Source organism: Notechis scutatus, chromosome 3 (genome assembly GCF_049901735.1).
Source record: "Notechis scutatus isolate UNSWTSFEM ecotype Mainland chromosome 3, rNotScu1.2, whole genome shotgun sequence".
Classification (NCBI taxonomy): Eukaryota; Metazoa; Chordata; class Lepidosauria; order Squamata; family Elapidae; genus Notechis; species Notechis scutatus.
In genome coordinates, this window is record NC_142011.1 from 36,432,535 (window position 1) to 36,451,690 (window position 19,156).

At 37.8% G+C, this 19,156-nt stretch overlaps 1 protein-coding gene across 4 annotated transcripts in view; it reads right to left on the reverse strand.

Annotated features, from left to right (window-relative positions):
* Nucleotides 1-1,469: 1,469 nt before the first annotated feature.
* Nucleotides 1,470-19,156, reverse strand: part of LGR6 (leucine rich repeat containing G protein-coupled receptor 6) — a 147,223-nt gene continuing 129,536 nt past the window's right edge. For 2 of the 4 annotated variants that reach the window (XM_087959525.1, XM_087959524.1), the window contains 5 exons: nt 17,683-17,754; nt 14,199-14,348; nt 12,352-12,494; nt 6,666-6,746; nt 1,470-5,756 (listed from right to left, as the gene is read on the reverse strand). In XM_087959525.1, coding sequence (XP_087815651.1) covers nt 4,507-5,756; nt 6,666-6,746; nt 12,352-12,494; nt 14,199-14,348; nt 17,683-17,754 — 1,696 coding nt within the window. In that variant the 3' untranslated portion in view covers nt 1,470-4,506. The remainder of the gene's footprint in view (nt 5,757-6,665; nt 6,747-12,351; nt 12,495-14,198; nt 14,349-17,682; nt 17,755-19,156) is intronic. The other 2 variants (XM_087959526.1, XM_026680882.2) reach the window with 1 other exon arrangement.

Sequence of the window (19,156 nt, forward strand, 5' to 3'; positions counted from 1 at the left end):
GCTTTGGCTGGGCTCTTATGTCTTTCAAAAGTATTCCCACAGACCATTAGACATGTCTTCAGTTTCTTCTGATTTTTAGAAGTTTCCTTGACAAAGTCTATGCAATCTCTGGATTTATTATACCCTACTATATTCTAAATATTTTTATACTTCCAATTGTGGATTTGTGATTTTATTATTTCCCACCATATTCTAAGTACTTATTTTGATATTTCCAATTATATTACAGTATGTACATTCATAGTTTTCTGTATTTCATGTTCTTGATTACAGTATTATATAAATGTTTTAACATTTGAACTGTTGAAAAAAATGATGAGCTTACTTAACATTCCAGTTTCTTATAGATTTAATTATCTTGATTAAAAGCAACACCCTTTATGTTTATTTTTTCAGTTATCTGAAATCACAGACTATTAATACTGTACTTTAGCCTTCTTTAAACCCAACTGACATTAAAGGAAGAGTACTCATTCATCTTCTATATACACGAATGGTAAAAGCGGAGATAATTTTGTGGGGGGAGGGGAGAGGGGTTACGTTTTCTGAGGAAATGTGTGATGCCTCAAGTTTAGCTAGATAGTTCATCTAGCTGCTGCCAAGATAAAAGTTCCTTATAAAATATTTGCTATTGTTGTTTGAGATGCATCTTTCTGTATGACAAACATTTTACTTGAGGAATTTTCATTTTTTTCCTTGCCTAGCATACTTCAATATATCTGGCCATTTAGTAGTTCCCAGCATATATCAGTGGTGGCTAACCTTTTTGGGCTCCTGTGCCAAAAATTGTGTGCGCATGCGCTTGCGTGCCAGCACCCAGAAGGCAATGTGTGCACTCCCCATGCCCCCTGCACATGCACGCGCAATCCCCCCGCCACCCCCTTACTGCACTGCACTTCCCAGCTGATTTTCGGCCCATTTGAGGCCTTTTTTGGCCTGCCAGGGGCTTGAGGAAAGCCTCTGCATGCTTTGCAGGACATCACTTCTGGTATTTCCGGAAACACAGAAAGTGATGAAACGGGCCTATTATTCATCCTGCAAAGCCTGCAGAGGTGAAATTTTCCTCAAGCCCCTGGGAGGCCGAAAAGCCTGAAACCGTCCGAAAATCAGCTGTGAAGCGTGCGCATGCGCAGTGAGGTAAGTTTGCCTGCAGCTCGCGTGCCGGCACAGATGACTCTGCATGCCACCCGTAGCATGCATGCCATAGGTTCATCATCAGGGGCATATACATGTGCACGTACACACACATGACTAGATCATAAATGCATGGACAATCTTATTTGTTACCATAAATGTCACTATGCCGTCCAGATTTATTTCACTGTCTTCAAATTCTACTTCCTATTTAATAAGATAGCCAAACCCCCAAAAGAGCAGTTCCTAGAATGTAATTTCCTTTTTGGAATAACCCATGATCTGAAACCAGCTAAATAAATTGTATCAGACTGATGAACAGGAGAACAAAGATAAGACTTGCAACATGGGATAATGCAGCCAAAAACAACAGCTTTTTAAAAAGATTACATAAACCATAAGCAGGGAGACATACAGGTAATACTGGAGATTAACCAGTTAATGTAATCAAAGTCCTAAAAATAGTATAAAAATTGTTTTTTTTAATTTTTCTGTGTGGTCTTCAATAAATGTTTTACAAATCAATATACAAAAAATTAGTAGTTTATAGAAGGGTCATAAGAAGGAAGGTAGCTATATATCTCTATAAATATACACATAATATACAAACATGCTGGATATTGCATTTATGGCACAATGTATGTACAGATAAAAGCGTGAATATGACATTTAAAATCATTTCATCTGATACTTTTGTCAGATATAATGTGGAATCTTGCCATGATTTTGAATTTTATCAAAACTAGATTTTTTTTCCCTGTGAATTATTTGACCTTGACTTAAGCAGAAACTAAGAGGATTATTTTTTTAAAATATTGTCTGGTTTAATCTTATTCGAGAGAAGATGAATAGCAATGTTCTGGCATGGGATACAAAATCAAACAAATTCGAATGATATCCAAACCCAAAGAACCTGGAATAATTCAGCTACATGTTTCGTATTTTTAATAAGTTTACCTATTTGTCTGGAAGACAGAAGAGGTCAAGATATTGAACAATGAACAAATTACTCAAGAATTTTTTTTTGTGTGTGTGTGTGTTTATTCAAGTGTTTTCCCATGAATGCAGGATCTGATTTTTTTTCAGATGAAACAAATGTTAATTCATTGGTTGCTGGCTGAACCTGATGTTATAGTAGAAAATGAAAAAAAAAACACTCTTTGGATACGCTGGACTTGCTTAACCATTTGATTCATTTAACAACCATGTGATTCTCTTAACAACCATGATAATTCACATAAAGTCTTGTAAAAATGATCATAAAATTGAGCCAGGTGCTGTGGAGACCCATCTAATGATTGCAACTTACAACCAAAATTCCAGGCTCAATTGTGGTCATAAGTTGAGCACTACACATACATATATATTAAAATTTTATTTCAACTCCCTAAATATATTTTGCAGTAAATTTCCAAAATAATTAGGATGTGGACTCTGTCTACACAGAAACATATTTGATTAACATATGTGTATATGATTGCAGCTTAAATGTGCTTTACTAAATATCCTTTTCTGTTGTGATGGTTTAATTCAGCGAAACTTCAAGATTTTGAACTGGGTACAGTGTGTTAAGAATGCTTATAAATCATTTGTGTTATTGCCTATATTTGAAGACTAGTGTTTATTAACCAACAGTTAATAATTTTTCTCTAGAAAGGGATTTCACTGTGGGACATTCTTCATATTTGGGATTGTACTATATAATTCCCAGAAAAACACCATTTTATTTTTATCCTTTTATAAAAGTGAAATTCTGAAACCAGGATTCTTCACAAATCATCACAACTGCAGTAACCAGGATTATTATTTTAGTAAGATCAGCTTTAAGGCAATAGAAGGAAAAAGCACCAGGACTATATGTAACATTCCCCACTTTATCTTTCATATTTTCAGTTTTCTCTCCTTATGAAAGCAGACTTACCACTATAGTCTGTCTATATAAAATCTTAGAACTCTAAAATGTTAATAAGAATTCTGTGAAAAAAGAGCAAAAAAGTTCATCTGGGGATATACCATCAACCTGTACCTTTTACATGCCTGAGAAATTTATTGTACCTTCTAACAATGAATTTAGCAACACTGCTACCCCAAATTACTTGTAAATATACCCTCTAGAGGCTTCAATTGAATATAATGGGATCTAGCTCTAGATTATCCTGTTGCTTTCATAATGAATGACTTCTTTGGGAAGGCAAGCGATATGACGTTTCTAGTCTTAAATTGAAAAAAAAAAGGAATAAAAAATTAAATTTTGTAAACCAATTTTCATAGCACTATGTTCAAGCTTAAACCTCAGGCTAGTTGAATTTGTTATGAATGGTCACTGCACTAGCAATACCGGTAGTACCAAACTCTTAGACTTATATACCACTTCATAGTGCTTTATAGCACTCTTTACAGCAGTTTACAGAATCAGCATATTGCCCCCAACAATCTTGATCCTCATTTTATTGACCTTGGAAGGATGGAAGGCTGAGTCAATATCAGTATCGAACTCCTGACAGTGGGCAGAGTTAGCCTGGAATACTGCATTCTAGCCACTGCACCAGCACTGCTTTATTTGTTGGATCATTTATTTATTTTTATTTTATTTTATCACTGCAATTTGATTCCTAGTGGCTCTGGATAAATACTTTTAAATATATGCTTAGGTGCATGTAGGAAGCATTGTTTTTGACTGATTAAAGTGGCTATGTCTCCTTGTATGATTATTACTATGTGGAAATTTTTCTTGTCTCTACATGTGGATACATGTGTAGTCACACATTGCATTGGATAAACATGAATGGGTAATCTGTTTATGATTCATGTGCTTTTTTGACAACATCTAAAAGATGACAGGATTGTTATGAGACGGACATTGCTATGTAAAGATAGCTTTTTAGTTAAAAACCATGGGAATAGAGTTGAAATCACTTTGTTATGTTTCTATTCAATTCAGTTATTTTTATTTGATATTCATCGACTAAAATGATCCACTATCATAAAAACTAAGAGTTATAGAACGGTGTAATTCCTAAAAGGGCAGAATTGCCAAAGTTCTTGTTATCCTGGGTTTGCCATTTTTCTTGGACTTGCAGATAGATACACAATAATTACAAACTTTTATTTGGGGTGCCTTAATTTTTTAGGCGGCTAGATATGTTCTTATCGGTTTCACATTGCTTCAGCAGGAGAGGTGAGCAAGCGGCAGACCCGGCAGGCTAGGGTGCAAAGGAATTGCTGCCATTTTGCTGACCTGGTTTTGAGAAGAAGAAATGCAGTGAGTCAGTCACCTTTCCTCCCAGAAGAGCCACTTGCTCACGATGTTGGTGGCTCCAGGAGAGGATCTTATAGGATTCCTTTATTTACTGAGAGAATATGGACTGGCTCTTATAAATGAGATGTGAAGGCTGGTGAAGGTGGTTTAGGGAACGAGGCAATCCAAAGGTTGCTCTTTGCCTGTTCTCTGGCTTCTGATGCAATTAGCAGCTCATCATCGGCAAGATAGGAAGGCTGGGTGGAGAAGCCACTGGCATGTCCTCTGACACCTGCTTTTTGCTGGCAAGGGATCAAAGTCACTGAGGAGAAGTTGTAGGCATCTAGAACTGAGGAACACCTGGGAGGTACTCTAAAGAGATCTGGTGCTTCAAATATATGATCCATATCAGAGAAAGGAACAAGAGCTTGAGTAGAGTCATATGAGCTCTTCTCTGTATCTTCAGAAATACAGGACTGGGCACAGCTTTCCTGGACCTGACTCTTCTGCTTCAAAAGCCGCAAATCCTCTCTAAAATGGGGGTTAAAGAATAAATAAAGCAAGGGATTCACGCAGGCTGGCAGGGGTAGCACCACCAAGAGCACAGACTTGATGACTTCAGGGGTGATGAGAATGAGGCCAAGCATGGAAGAGAAGGTGAGAAAAGCCACCGGGCAGTAAAGAAGGCAATTGGTGAAAATGAGCCAAGCAACATGTTTGATCATAGCACAGTCCCAGACAGAGTCAAATTCACCTTTCAGCAGGTTGCAATAGAGGCAGATGTACGTCCCAGTGATAATGAGAAAGCAAAGTGTATTCACCAGCACCAAAGCTACCATGAAACCCAACATGGAAGGTTTTCCATCAGGAAGCAGGTGGGGCAGACAGAGAGGGGACGCTCCATACTCCCCAATGGAGAAGAGGGGCAACATTGCAGCCACTGAAGAGAGGATCAGACAACTTAGGGCACCTGCTTTGACAGTGCCAAAGGAAGGAGTCTTTCCGTACGTCCGCATGCACGATACTGAAAAGCTGCACTGCACTGCAGCGAGGGTTAAGAGAAGAATGGAAGCTTCTGAAGCGAAAACAGACAAGAATCCAGTCACTTGGCACCCTGCACCCATCTCCCACCTGGCCCCGTATTTTGCAAAATGGCCAAAGGTGACTGCATCCACAAACGCTAGAATAGCACAGTATATCCCCGTCAACATGTTGGCTCCAGCAATGGATCCAATGATAAACTTGATTGGGGACAGATAGCCTGGCGAGGCAAAGACAACCACCGCAACCAGTCCATTGCAGAGCATAGAAACCAGCACGATCAACCAGACAGCCAGGCGAATGACCCAACTTTCAAACAGATGATCGCAGGGCTTGAAAGGACCTGGAAAGAAAGAAGGAGCCTAATTACTAAAAAGAAGGAAAATCCACTGCAATAATAAGTGGCACAAAGACTGCTGAGCACCCAGTCAAAAATGTCATCCATATCCCCTCACAGGCTTTTACAGATGACGATGATGATGATGATGCCAACAGAAGGTTACCAAAACAGAGAGCAGCTGTTCCGAGGCCAAAGGCACAAAGCAAAGACGTGGTAAATTGTCTTAATTCACCATTTTAAAGTCATTGCTGCAATCAAAGTTTAGTTCATTTGGGATATTATATTTGGCTTCCACTAATTGTAGGAAGAAACAAATAAATAAATAGAGGAATAAAAACTCTTGTAGATTATTGAAAAACCTGCTTATTTTCATCTCTGATTTCTACAGGTGCCTTGTTTACACTTTGTGCTAAGTCGAAGTGTGGTTTCATTTTGGATTAGGGACATTAGTATGTGATTTCTAAAGTATGTTTTAGGGCTTATGGTGACATGATTTTTTCCCTACAGAATGACTGTAGAAGTTTAAATCTTTCTTTCTTTCTTTCTTTCTTTCTTTCTTTCTTTCTTTCTTTCTTTCTTTCTTTCTTTCTTTCTTTCTTTCTTTCTTTCTTTCTTTCTTTCTTTCTTTTTTCTATCTATCTATCTATCTATCTATCTATCTATCTATCTATCTATCTATCTATCTATCTATCTATCTATCTAGGTAGTCAAATTGTTGCATTCATTACCATTGCATTATTCCTAATGCAGTGACAAATACATCTCCTATCCTTCACAATAGCACTTTTTAATGCCACTTTTATTTCCAGGCTTTTGTGGGCTTATGTGTCGAGATACTTAGAATCTCCGTAATTTTTAACAGCACCGATATTGTTGTAAATTATATTGTATGTATTTTGATAATGTTCTTACCGGGGCTGGGTGTACATTGGATGTTGGTACGTAGTTTTGAATCATCAGGATCTGCCTGGAAATCATCCAGGTCTAAGTCATCTAAACAGTAATAAAGAAAGGAAGAATTACAAGCATGTTAATAATTTGTTTTTATACTGGGAATGAAACATTTCTCTTACTTTCTTAAAACCATGACTGTTGAAGTGACATAAATATCAACTCTAGTGTATTATATGACTACTGTATCTCATAGAGCTCATCTTGGGAAAAATATGTTTGTGACTTAACATGCTAGGAAACTGAAGATAAACCAAACATATATAATAATTGTTAAAAACAAAAGGATAAAAACACATTTCTAGATTAGGAAATTGTCTTTGTTTGAAAAATTAGTTCTATCAAGTTACATCTATAAAATAACTACTCTGCAGAGCATTAAAAGGTTGCAGTCTTAAAGGAGATATAGCTACAGTATGTCCATTAATACCAAATTGGCAGGAATCAAAGGATATTTCTGTGGAGTTCCCCTCCCCCTGAAATTCTGTTGCTTAGTTCTAAAGGGGCATGTTAGAATAATTCCAAGTCAGAACAGAAGAGAAAGTACTTTCAGAATTCTTTAAGTAAATCCCAGGAAAACTAGAACCATATTTTGCTCTTTAATTTAAAAAAGTATTTTTGTGCATGTCATATTTAATTTTCTAGGTTGCCTTGTGAACATTTTCTAATCTTTAGATTTTATGATAAGAGCATTGGGCAGTTCTTCTGGAAAACTTCTGGAAAGTTTTCTTAATGTTAGGTTTAACCACTAGTCCTGAATCATCAACAATTTAGGTCCAATTCTAGAGGTGACTCCTGTGACACAGGTTAGTAAAATGAACGGTATATTTCACAGGTACAGACTCCAATAAAGAGAATATTTGTAGTTCAGGGTTGAAATAAGATATCCTTGGTGCACTCTGAGCTTGGTTGTTTTATTGCAAATGTTTTATTACCCAAACTAAGTTACATCATCAGTGCTAGTCCAGGTACAGACTTTCATCAGATGCAACTTTCTTTCCTTATTCTGGAATGAATGAAAAGCTGTCTCTGTAGATTTGCTACTTTTGTCAATAAAATGATGTAACTCCTACCTTTAAGTATTTTTCTCTCCAATGAAGTTAGTTTTCTGTCTTCAAAAGAAAACTCACACAACACATAATAGCACGAATATTTCCAAGGATGTTTAACACACACACATAAAAGACTGAATTTCAAGTCCCTGCTACTTCCTTACAAAGGTAAACCCAGATCCACCTCAGCTGAACTAGGAAGATGCTGGCACCCAGAGAAGGACCTGTTGCCCAGTAGTCTAGACTTTGCTGTTTATTTTCTTGAAGGTGTTGAGAACATGATTTGGAGCAGTTTTAGAAAAGGTGCATATTCTTTTCCCACAAACATCCTGGCAGAAAAGCAGTCTAGTTATACAAAGGGAGACATACAGAGCTTCCATTGAACTTGCAAGCAAAAAATAACCTTGTATGCTATTGAATGCATAGCAACTCAATGGTCTGATGCACACTATATGTAAGACCCCTTCTTTTACTGGCTTGAATCAACTCTGTTTTCTACCTCTGACTGTGGCTGAACTAAAGATTTTCCAGGAAGAGAAAAGAGCAAACCCTTCTTCCCAGGCATTGGCAAGTAGATGCAGAACCACAAGACTTCATTGTAGATGATACATTAACGTGCTCCTTGATACCACCAAGTTACTGGTAGTGCTGGAAGGTCACAAAAGAAAATGTGATGATACTCATGTTGGAATAGTCAAAGTGGGAGTTCTGCTTCCCAAAGAATGGAAATTAATCCCTCTATCAACATGCTATAAGGAGCTTATAGTGGACTATAGAAGGAACAGATCAGACATCCAGCCCTTGCTTATCAATGGAGACCGAGTGCAGCAAGTGGCCAGTTTCATGGTCATGGTCATAATGTGCGCTGAAGATGGTGTTTGATTTCGTTGTATGAGGTGCAATGACAATAAAGCTAAATAAGTAAGTAAACTCATGACTACACCAACCATCAGGTAACTATCTGCAAACACTATGTTTTTTGTACCCAAAAGCAGGTGACATAGGAATTGAGTGAGGAATGGGCATAAAGCATTCCTATACAGTAAATCAAACTACACTAGGGAAAAATGGTAATTGGAGCAGATATCTAGATATCCTATTTTAAAAAACAGCAATGGCTCTTTACTGCTTCATTGTGCTTTATAGGAGCGGTCACCAAATGGTAGGCCGCAGCCCACTGGTGGGCCGGGAGAAAATTTTGGTGGGCTGCAGAGAAATCTCACCCCAGAGCACTCCCCCAAAGCAATTAATCCAGGCTGCGCAGAAACACAAGGCTGCGCCGCCGCCCACATGGCCCATGGGAACCCGCCCCGCCCACTCACTCCTTACCCGGCAAACTCGCCTGTTAAATTGCTATTTTTCCTTTTTCCAACCATCAGGTGTTTTGCTGTGCCGGGAGATTTAGATTAGCTAGGAAGCAGGAAATGGTTGTGAGCAACTCAATCTGCCTGCCTGCTTTGCCTGATTTTGGGTAAAAGTTGTTCTTTTTTTAATAAAAGAAATCAATATTTACATACATGGTGTGTTGTGAGTTAATTTTGTGAGTTTGCTTGCAAGTAAATTTTAAGTGACAGACTGAGCTAGCCAATGGCAGATAGATAGATCTCTAAATGAATCTGTGATTCTGTGAGCAACTCAATCTGCCTGCCTGCTTTGCCTGATTTTGGGTAAAAGTTGCTCTTTTTTTTTTAAATAAAAGATTCAATATTTATATAAATATTTATAATATTTACATACAAGCCATGCCCAGCCAGTCACATGAGCACCAAGCCATACCCACAAATTAGGCCACGCCCACAGAACCGGTTAGTGGTCCCTGGGATTTAAAATTATGAGTTTGGTGGTCCCCGAGGTCCAAAAGGTTGGCTACCCTTGCTTTATAGCACTCTCCAAGCCAGGGCTGTCAAACTCCCAGCCCACGGGCTGGATGTGTCCCGTGCTGGCCACGCCCACACCTGGTTTAGTGAAGGGGAAAAAAGTCCCGATACGTCATGTGATGCTGCCGTGATGACATGAGTTTGACAACACTGCTCTAAGTAGTTTACAGAGTCAGCATATTGCCCCTAATAATCTGGGTCCTCATTTTATTGAACTCAGAAGGATGGAGTCAACCTTGAGCCCATCAGGATCAAACTCCTGGCAGTGGGCAGAGTCAGCCTGGAATACTGGATTCTAACCACTGTGCCACCAGAGTTCCTATTATTATTCCTTTATCTCCAAAAATGTAGAGTAAGGGGCTAGATGGAGAAAGTTTATGATAACACAAGACTACCAATTAAATATAAATTCTACTCAAACCCAGAAACCATTAACCAGATTGCAAGCAAAGACATATCCCTTCAATCTTGGAACCATATCTACCAAATCTGAGGAACTGTTTGCATAGCTGTAATATAATTATAATATATTAACACAGTATGATAAGACAGTTATACTTTAGGCCATGATTTAAAAACAGGAGAAAGAGTTAGCAAGTCCCCTCTCAGTCGTCTGCATCAAATAAGTTTCTCCTTTCAAGTCCACTCTCAGTCTAGTCATCGTGTCTGTGTGTATGTGTTTGTGTGTGTGTGTGTGTTGCATGTTTGTGCAATCATGTCATGCAGCAAATAATCAATCAATGTGGTGGTTTGAGAATTCATATACATCCATCAATGTTTTTGCATATCACTTGCAACTTCATAGAAATCCCCCACCACCACAGAAAGATTTGGGTACTAGACAAATCTTCTACCTAGCGGCCACAAGGCGTCTAGTTAGATAGATTTTTTTTTTTCTGAAGTGAATCTAAGTCTTTCTTTTGAAGTACTTGTACAGAAGCTGTGATAAAAGTCTGAGACTAGTCACATACATTACAGAAGGAGTGGAAGTGTACAGAGGGAGTGATTGCCATTTACAGGTAATCCTTGGCTTGCAATCATTCTTTTAGTGACCATTTAAAGTTATAATGGAAAAAAGTTAGTTATAATCAGTCGTTGCACTTACAACATACACACAGCATCCCCTGGCCATGTGATCAAAATCCAGTTGCTTGGCAACCAGCATGTATTTATAAGAGTTACAGCTTCCTGGGGTCATGGGATCACCACTTGCAAACTTTGCAAAAGCCAGATTCACTTCATGATTGTATGATTAATTTAACAACTGCAGTGACTCTCTTAACAATGGTGGCAAAAAGATTCATAAAACTGAGCACGACTCACTTAACAACTACCTTGCTTAACAATAGAAATTTTCATCACCATTGTGGATGTAAGTCGGGGATTAACTGTATACTGTCTATTCCAGTAGTTCTGGTCTGCCAGGGACTGGTCTGGTTTGCCAGGGACCTGCCTAGAAGGTTGTGCTGAAAGGACATTTAAATAAGGCAGAGAAAGCTTATTCTGGATAGAGTTGTGGTTCTCCATAAACAAATTGGCAATTGGAGAGAGTACTTTGAGCTCTGCTGTCACTGGATTTGCAGGTAATAGCTAAAATTAGGAGTAAATTAGCATGTATGGCTCTAGTGCCAACTATAACCCTGCCTGAACTGACCTGGTTTAGCAACAATCATCATCACTCTGGGTACAACTCATATTGACGAATGCAATGGGGCTATTTTAAGAAAAAGCATCTAAAAAAATTAAGGAGTCTAAAATGCGCTAGCCAGATTTTTAATAGGAACCAAATATAGGGGCAAGGTAATAGTGTGCTGGCAACCAATTGTCCAGCATCTAAGGTGCCGTGGCTGACCTCTGAAGCTTTAAGCACCTTCGGGCCGCCCTGTCTGAAAGTCTACCTTTACCCCTAAGCACTTGCCCATTCAATTCCCATGTGTTTGTAGGTGTTTGCATGTGCGCATGCATGTGTGTGTATGTGCACCGTCTTCACTGGCTCCTGGTAATTACCTGGACCAAGTCCCTGCAGTTTTATTGGCAAGAGTTTTGGAAGTAGTTTGTCACTGCTTTCTTCCTAATCCTGAGAGAGAATGACAAGCCCAAAGTCACCCAACTGGCTTCATTCAGCTCATGCTCTCCTGGTCTCTAGCTTTAAGCAACCTGGCTTTCTAATAATAAACAAATACCCCAAATACAGATAGTCCTCAACCTATGACAGTAGTTGAGCCCACAATTATGGTTTGTAAGTTGTTGCAGTCATTAAACCGTCCCCATGTGACTGGACCCAATTTTACAATATTTTTGCGGCAGTTATTAAGCAAATGTTATGATCATTAAATAAATCCATGGGTTGTTCTTTTTTTTTTTTTGCTGGAAATTGACAAAAAGTATAAACCATTACAATCAAATAACTGAGGGATGCTGCAAACAGCCGTACAGGTGAGCTGGTTGACAAGTCCCAAAATGTGATCACGTGACCTCAGGGTGCGCATGTGCAGCTTTGTACCTTCAAAAGTTGATCATAAGAAGCTGGGGGGGGCATTATAACTTCAAATGGTCACTATGTGACCAGTCATAAGTCAAGGACTACATGTAAAAAGAGCTTGGGTAGACTTTCCTTTTCAATAGTATTTGTTATTATAAGCTGTATGTCAGATTTTGCAAATTTAAATTTTGAAAGCCTAAAAGGCAGAAGCAACCTAAAACAAAACTTGATCTTACAATGATCAAGTCCCAAGGTCCTCTTGTAGCCATCATCATCCTCAGGACTCATGTCCTCCGAGTCCCACTGACTAGAGATTTTGAAGAAATTGCCACAGGCTCCATAGGCACAGCACTGGTAGGCATAGGGAACCTCCAAGACCCTATGAAGAAGAACATAGGATGATCAGTTATGATATACTGCCATTCTGCACCATATGGGCATAGAAACAGATTTTGGAACTAAGCTGGCTTTTTCCTTTTTTTTTTTTTTTTTGCAAATTGTACACGGGAAGGGATAAAGTTAAACTGGAGAATTCTCAGATCAAAGATCTTGACCCTTTAACACTCTCGCAGTAGAAAGGCATTTTGCATGGACATTTTGTCAAGCAGACTTGTAAACAATCAATCCTTTCACACAACTACTAAAGGTACAGAGGGCCATCATTCTAAACATAGCAAGAGACCAATGTCTATTAATGGACATCCAGCACAATAGTCATGCTTATTGCATTCTCAGTATATCATGTAGTATAATAATGAAGACTAAGATTATGCTATACATGTCAATCCAACTAGTACACAGAAAAAGGGCAATGAGTAAGAAGCACGAAGTGCAAAAATAAAATTGTTTAGGATACCTTTGCCAAGAGTATTAAAAGTGACACCCTTTTGGAAGTTAGTGAAGAATGAACATTTCTGGATAGCCACTCAAATGTAATTATTCACCATCAGTATTTCATAGCCTTTTTATCTTACATTCTCATGTTTATTTTTTGGTTTTGCTTTGTTATGAGTTTGCATCATGTTATATTGTAAACGGACAATTCAAAACTTTTCAGGGTCAGAAATTTAAATTGGTAAAGGTAAGAAATTGTTACGTTGTCTAAACTGCTTCTTTTGATTCTGGATATGTATGCATGTATGTATAAATATGTAAATCTTGATTAATTTAACCATCACTCCCTCTCTCTGAAAGCTAATTTTGCAGATAGGGTTAAGGATTCCTGACAGATAATTTCTAGCACCCATTTTTATAGAACTGTATTTCCCAAGATTGTTTGGGAAAGATAAACCAATTAAATGGGCACAAATAAATATATGTTCATGCCCTCTCTTATTATGCAAATATTTGCATAGTTTATTACTTTATATTCCTGCATATACAGCAGGGATCCCCAACCTTTTCGATGCCGTGGCCCGGTTCCGGCGTCAGCTGGGCGCCGCGGCCCGGTTCCGGCGTCAGCTGGGCGCCGCCATCTTTTTTTGACGAAAAATCACTTCCGGTGATGTCACCGGAAGTGATTTTTTCGTCAAAATGGCGGCGCCAGCGCTTCTGGTGAGCTTTTTCGGGTAGAAATGGCTTTCTACCCGGAAAAGCTCACCAAGCGCTGGCGCCGCCATCTTTTTGACGAAAAATTGCTTTTTTACCAAAAAGATGGCGGCGCCCAGCAACCAGCGGCCCGGTAAGGCTTGTTCCGCGGCCCGGTACCGGTCCGCGGACCGGCGGTTGGGGACCCCTGATATACAGAGAACATTCAGTTTCCTTATAGAACCAGAACTAATCCTTGTGTTAGCTGCCTGTATCATAACTAAATGGCTGCTTTCTTTGTATCAGATTGATAGGTTACCATGCTGATTCCTTTGTGTATGTGAGTTTGGATGATGCCCATGACAAGCCATTCAATGGCTCATCAATTTCTCAAGTCAATGATGAACACAGAGGGCAAGCAGGAAGTTACAACTGCTCAAACCTTTAGCTGAACTGAATTATATGGAAGTGCTAGTAAAGACTTAGAGAGCAAAAGACAGATCTAAGTAAATTAAGTTTTGGCCTTGGTAAGCCAGAAATTAGAAACGAAGCCCACCGTATCTTGGGGAAATTTTCTTTAGTGAATGCTTCAGACAGTGCAGGATTGCCTTTGAGCTTCAGATGAGTCAGTCCACCCAAGCCAGCCAATGGAAGCATCACCAATTGATTGTCAGTCAAATCCCTGTGACAAACAAAAGCACAGGACCTATTGGAATAGATAGAAAGAGGCTTGGAGGACTCAGTGCAGCAGCATCTCAGAACACATTTGATTTAGCCTTTATACACTTGCTACTTGAATTAAGTTTTGCATTCGGTTCTTGATTATTTTAAAGCTAATAAGTATCTTTGGGGTGAGTTGTTGGGCTACTGGTGTGAATAAACCAAGAAAGAAAGTCTAAAGCATGTGTCTCTATCAGGATTAAGAGCAAACTGATACCTATGCTTTTGTATGTCTTTTAGAACCTGGGCTACACGAGGTAATAAATTAATAGCAGTGATGAGTTGGGACTATGCTGTGCTTGTACTGGATGGAGACAGGCAGGAAAAGTCTGATCTGTGGTTTGGCCTTGGAAAGAAGCAGTTATGAGTGCCAACCTGTAAGGTGAGAGGAGATTAAAATAGCTTCTCTCCAGTGGTGGGATTCAAAAATTTTTACTACTGGTTCTGTGGTCATGGTTAGGTGGGCGTGGTGTGGCTTGGTGGGCATGGCTTGGTGGGCATGGCAGGGGAAGGATACTATAAAATCTCCATTCCCACCCCACTCCAGGGGAAGGACACTGTAAAATTCCCATTTCCTCCCCACCCCACTAACCTGCTTTCCAGCTCCATTCTCCTATGCAGGGCAACAAAAGAAGATCCAGCCGATCAGCTGGGACTCAGGAGGCAGAAAATAGATGGGGGCAGGGCCAGTCAGAGGTGGTATTCCTAACTACTCAAAATTTCCACTACTGGTTCTCTAGAACTGGTCAGAACCTGCTGAATACCAACTCTGATATACTGTAGTTTTTTGATAACTTAGAAATGCAATATGAATGCTTGGTTCTATAAACAGATTTAATTTGTTCCTTTTAGTCTCATACATGGTTGTAGCACATTAACATTGCAGAACATGGTAAACATCAGTATAATGATCTGTTATACTGTGCAGACCATTTTATTAGTCTCTGATGGCTACTCACCTTATAATCATAGCTTTTATAGAACTAGTGGCTTACTAACACCTTTGGCTTACATTAGTATCTTTATATTTCAATTTTCTACAAAATGCAGTAACTAAGATAGATAAAATACAAAGACTCATAAAGCAAAACAAGGGACAACAATGAACTCCCAGGAAAGAACCTATACATTTTTTTGTAAAAAAGCATATATTCCTATATTTGTGATTATGTCCAATAAAGGAAACTACATTGTAGTTTAGTCCATCATTTTGGCAGCTCTGCCTTGCTTTTTCCCTGTTACAGACTCTGATACTACTACTTATGATTGCAGTGTAACCAGACTTGGATATCTCATTGCAATCAATAAGATATCAATATTATATCCAAATATTTCCAGCTTAGAAGATGAAGCTTAATAGTTTGCTATTTCTATGCAGGCTATCCAAATTTGTCATGATTCCTTGAACCTAGGGAACTCCGTTTGTGTACCTGGTCCTCTACTTTCAGCCATCTTTAAAGAAACCAAACAGATTTTTCTTTTTTCTCCTTCTGTTCATGCATTTTATATCTTTCCCATTAATCATCCATTTGTGTTTAAGGAATGAAAAAAGGGAAAGACACCCTTAAGACAAGCTAATCACCAAATCGCTACAATAGTTGATATGTCCATATAATTTACTTAGCAATGAAATCAAAGTGGTTTAGATTTTAAAAAATGGGAGAAAATACAGCTATCGATGTTAGGGAGAATTGCAGCCATCAAAATGAATATTTTACCAAGACTACTTTTCCTCTTCCAAACAATCCCCATAAAATTGGATAAAAAATTATTTACGGATTTAAATAGAGTGACAATGAAATTTGTTTGGGCAAGGAAAAGAGCAAGGATAAAATTGAGTGCATTACAGGATAACAGAAGCAGAGGTGGATTTGGACTCCCTGCCTGGGAGATATATTGCAAAGTGGCAGGACTAATGTGGATTAAAGAATGGGCCAATTTAAGAAATAAAAGAACCTTAACTTCAGAAGGACACGATTTGCAGGCTGGGTGGGGTGGCATGCCTTCATGTGGAATCCAGGAAATAAGACTCAAACATATTTCCATAGACATGCAATTCAAGATTCATTACTGCAAATATGGTGAGATATTAAAAATAAACATTATATAAAAATTCCAGGATGGGAGGCATCGATACAACCCAATGCACTAGAATTGGAAAAATGGCTAAATACTATGATGTTTTAGACCCCCAAGGAATGTTAAAAACAAATCAAAACCTTAGGAACCTAGGGTTGAATATAGATTGGTGTGCCTTCAGCTAAAAACAAGGTATAAAAAAGATGTGGAAGAATATGGAATAGAAGTAAAACCAAGTCAATTAGATAAACTCCTAGAGGGTACAGAAGAAAAAGTAATTTCAAAAATGTATAACTATTTATTAGAGTTTGAAATGGCAGAGGAATTGGTGAAGCACCCAATGATAGCATGGGCAAGAAATGTAGGACATAATATTAATTTGGAGGATTGGGAAAGAACTTGGAAAAAAATTACAAAATAACAAAATTGACAGTATATAAAGAGAATCAATATAAAATGTGTTATTGATGATATCTGACCCCTTCAAGATTAGCCAATATGTATCCCAACTTAAGTCCACTTTGCTGGAAATGCAAACAAACAAGGGGCACCTTCTTCCACGTATGGTGGCTTTGCCTGAAAAGTAAGGAATATTGGGCAAAAATACGAACATGGATAAAAGAAATTATGACCTTTCAATTAGAACTTAAAGCAGAAATGTTTTTATTGGGAATAATAAAAAGTGAATACACAAAAGAAATAAAATATTTAATTTTGCATATAATTACTGCAGCAAGACTATCACTTGCACAGTGTTAGAAAAGAGACCTTATGCCAACAGAGAGTTTAATAATCCAAAAAGTCTACGATTGCGCTGAAATGGACAAGCTTACTCTAAAATTAAAAGAAAAGGAAGACTCAAAGTATTATACTGTCTGGGAAAACTGGTACAAATCGATAAACAACAGAAACCAGCGAGTAAATAAATAAGGAAGGAATAGCATTAAGAGGTTAAAGTATGAGTAATAACCAGATATATGAAATAAGTATTAGAATAATATTTGATACATAAGCACCATATAATTAATGTGTAATGTGTATAGTGTTTTTTGTTTTTAATGAAAAGTTTTGTATTTTATATTTTGTATTTATCTTTTAAATATGTAATAAAGTTTTTGTATTAATTTTTTTTAAAAAAATCAAAGTGGTTTGCCATAGCCTTCTTGTGAGACATTTCCCAATCACCCCCAGGCTTAAATGTCCACGGAGAGCATATATCTGTCCTATGCAATATAACTTACAGCTTGATGAGGGAATGAAGCGTCAGAAAAGCTTCAGAGTGGATAAACTGAATGTAATTCCAACTCAGGTCTCTGCAAAGCAAAATACATATTGTGATGGGAAATATGCTTATATTAGTTTTTTCCAACTTGCTGCTCTCTAGGTAGCAATTTTATTCACAATAATTGGTTTTTATATATTTAATCAATTTTGTTGTCTGGGAATTATCAGAATTATAATCCAACATATTTAGAAGGCATTAGAGGGGTCAAATATAAGACTATAGGTGCTGATCCTGCTGCTTTGCACAGTTACCCATTATAACCAAAAACCCATATGTTCACTTTAATTATCGGAATTCCAACTTCTTGAAAGTCAAAGGAAATTTCTGAGAATTCCTGAATTGTGCTCAGAGAAATTCACATTTGTGTGAAGATTTATGGATAACTTTTCTTTTGCAGAATATCTGTTTTTATTAATCACACATGTCTTTATTGTAAAATTTATTGTAAAATTTATTATGCGTGCATAAGCGCACCAACGTGCCTACCGTCCCTGTCCTATTGTTTCTCCTATTCTTTTATTTTTCTTGTATGTAACCATTTCATGTATTCACAACTATGTATACATTTATACTTATTATCTTGTAAACAATTGGCAAATCAAATAAATAAATAAATAAATAAATAAATAAAAATAAACTGTGTTGGAAACCCATTTTTAGCAGCCATACTTTCTTACCTGACTTTGTGTACAACATAAACACTTACGTTATACAGTTTATACAATTGGTTTATGTAATATTTGCAATCTGCTGTGAAGGACATTGATTAGAGGAAGGCACACAGTACCATCTAAACCTTAAATCACAATTCCTATCAGCTTGTGCTGGTATAACCAGTGGCAAAATTGCCCGGCACTGGGTTTTAGATGTAGTAGGGAATGTTTTTTTTTTATTTAAAGAAATTACAAATACAAAGTATCTGGTAACATAACAAGCTATTTGAGGTGGCCAAATAATTTATGGGTGGAAAAAACCCTTTATATAACAAAGCTGCTTTCAGAAATTCCAAAGACTTCTTATTCCCAATTGTGCCCTTTGCATGCAAAATTATTTCCAGTTAATAGATAATTAATGATAGACTTCTCTCTCAGTGAGGAGATGGAGGAGATCTTCTTTTCCATCCCCATCTCTCATTACACCTGCAAGTGCCCCAGATTTGATGAATGAAAGAAAACTCAGGAAGTATCAAAGTGGCCTAATTATATGATGCCATCTATATAGTTATTGCTTTCCATAGGCCATTGCCTTTCCTAGTTCATGTATGGTACTTAACTCAGGGCTACCACAAATAGTCTTCAAAAGTTTGGTGACTGATAGATAATTTACTGTCATCTAGTGGGCATCCAAATATTTTCAGCCCAAATAGAACAATATGGCAGCATAAGGAGCAATGAACATGGAAGTAATTCTCCACATGGCGGCTTACACAA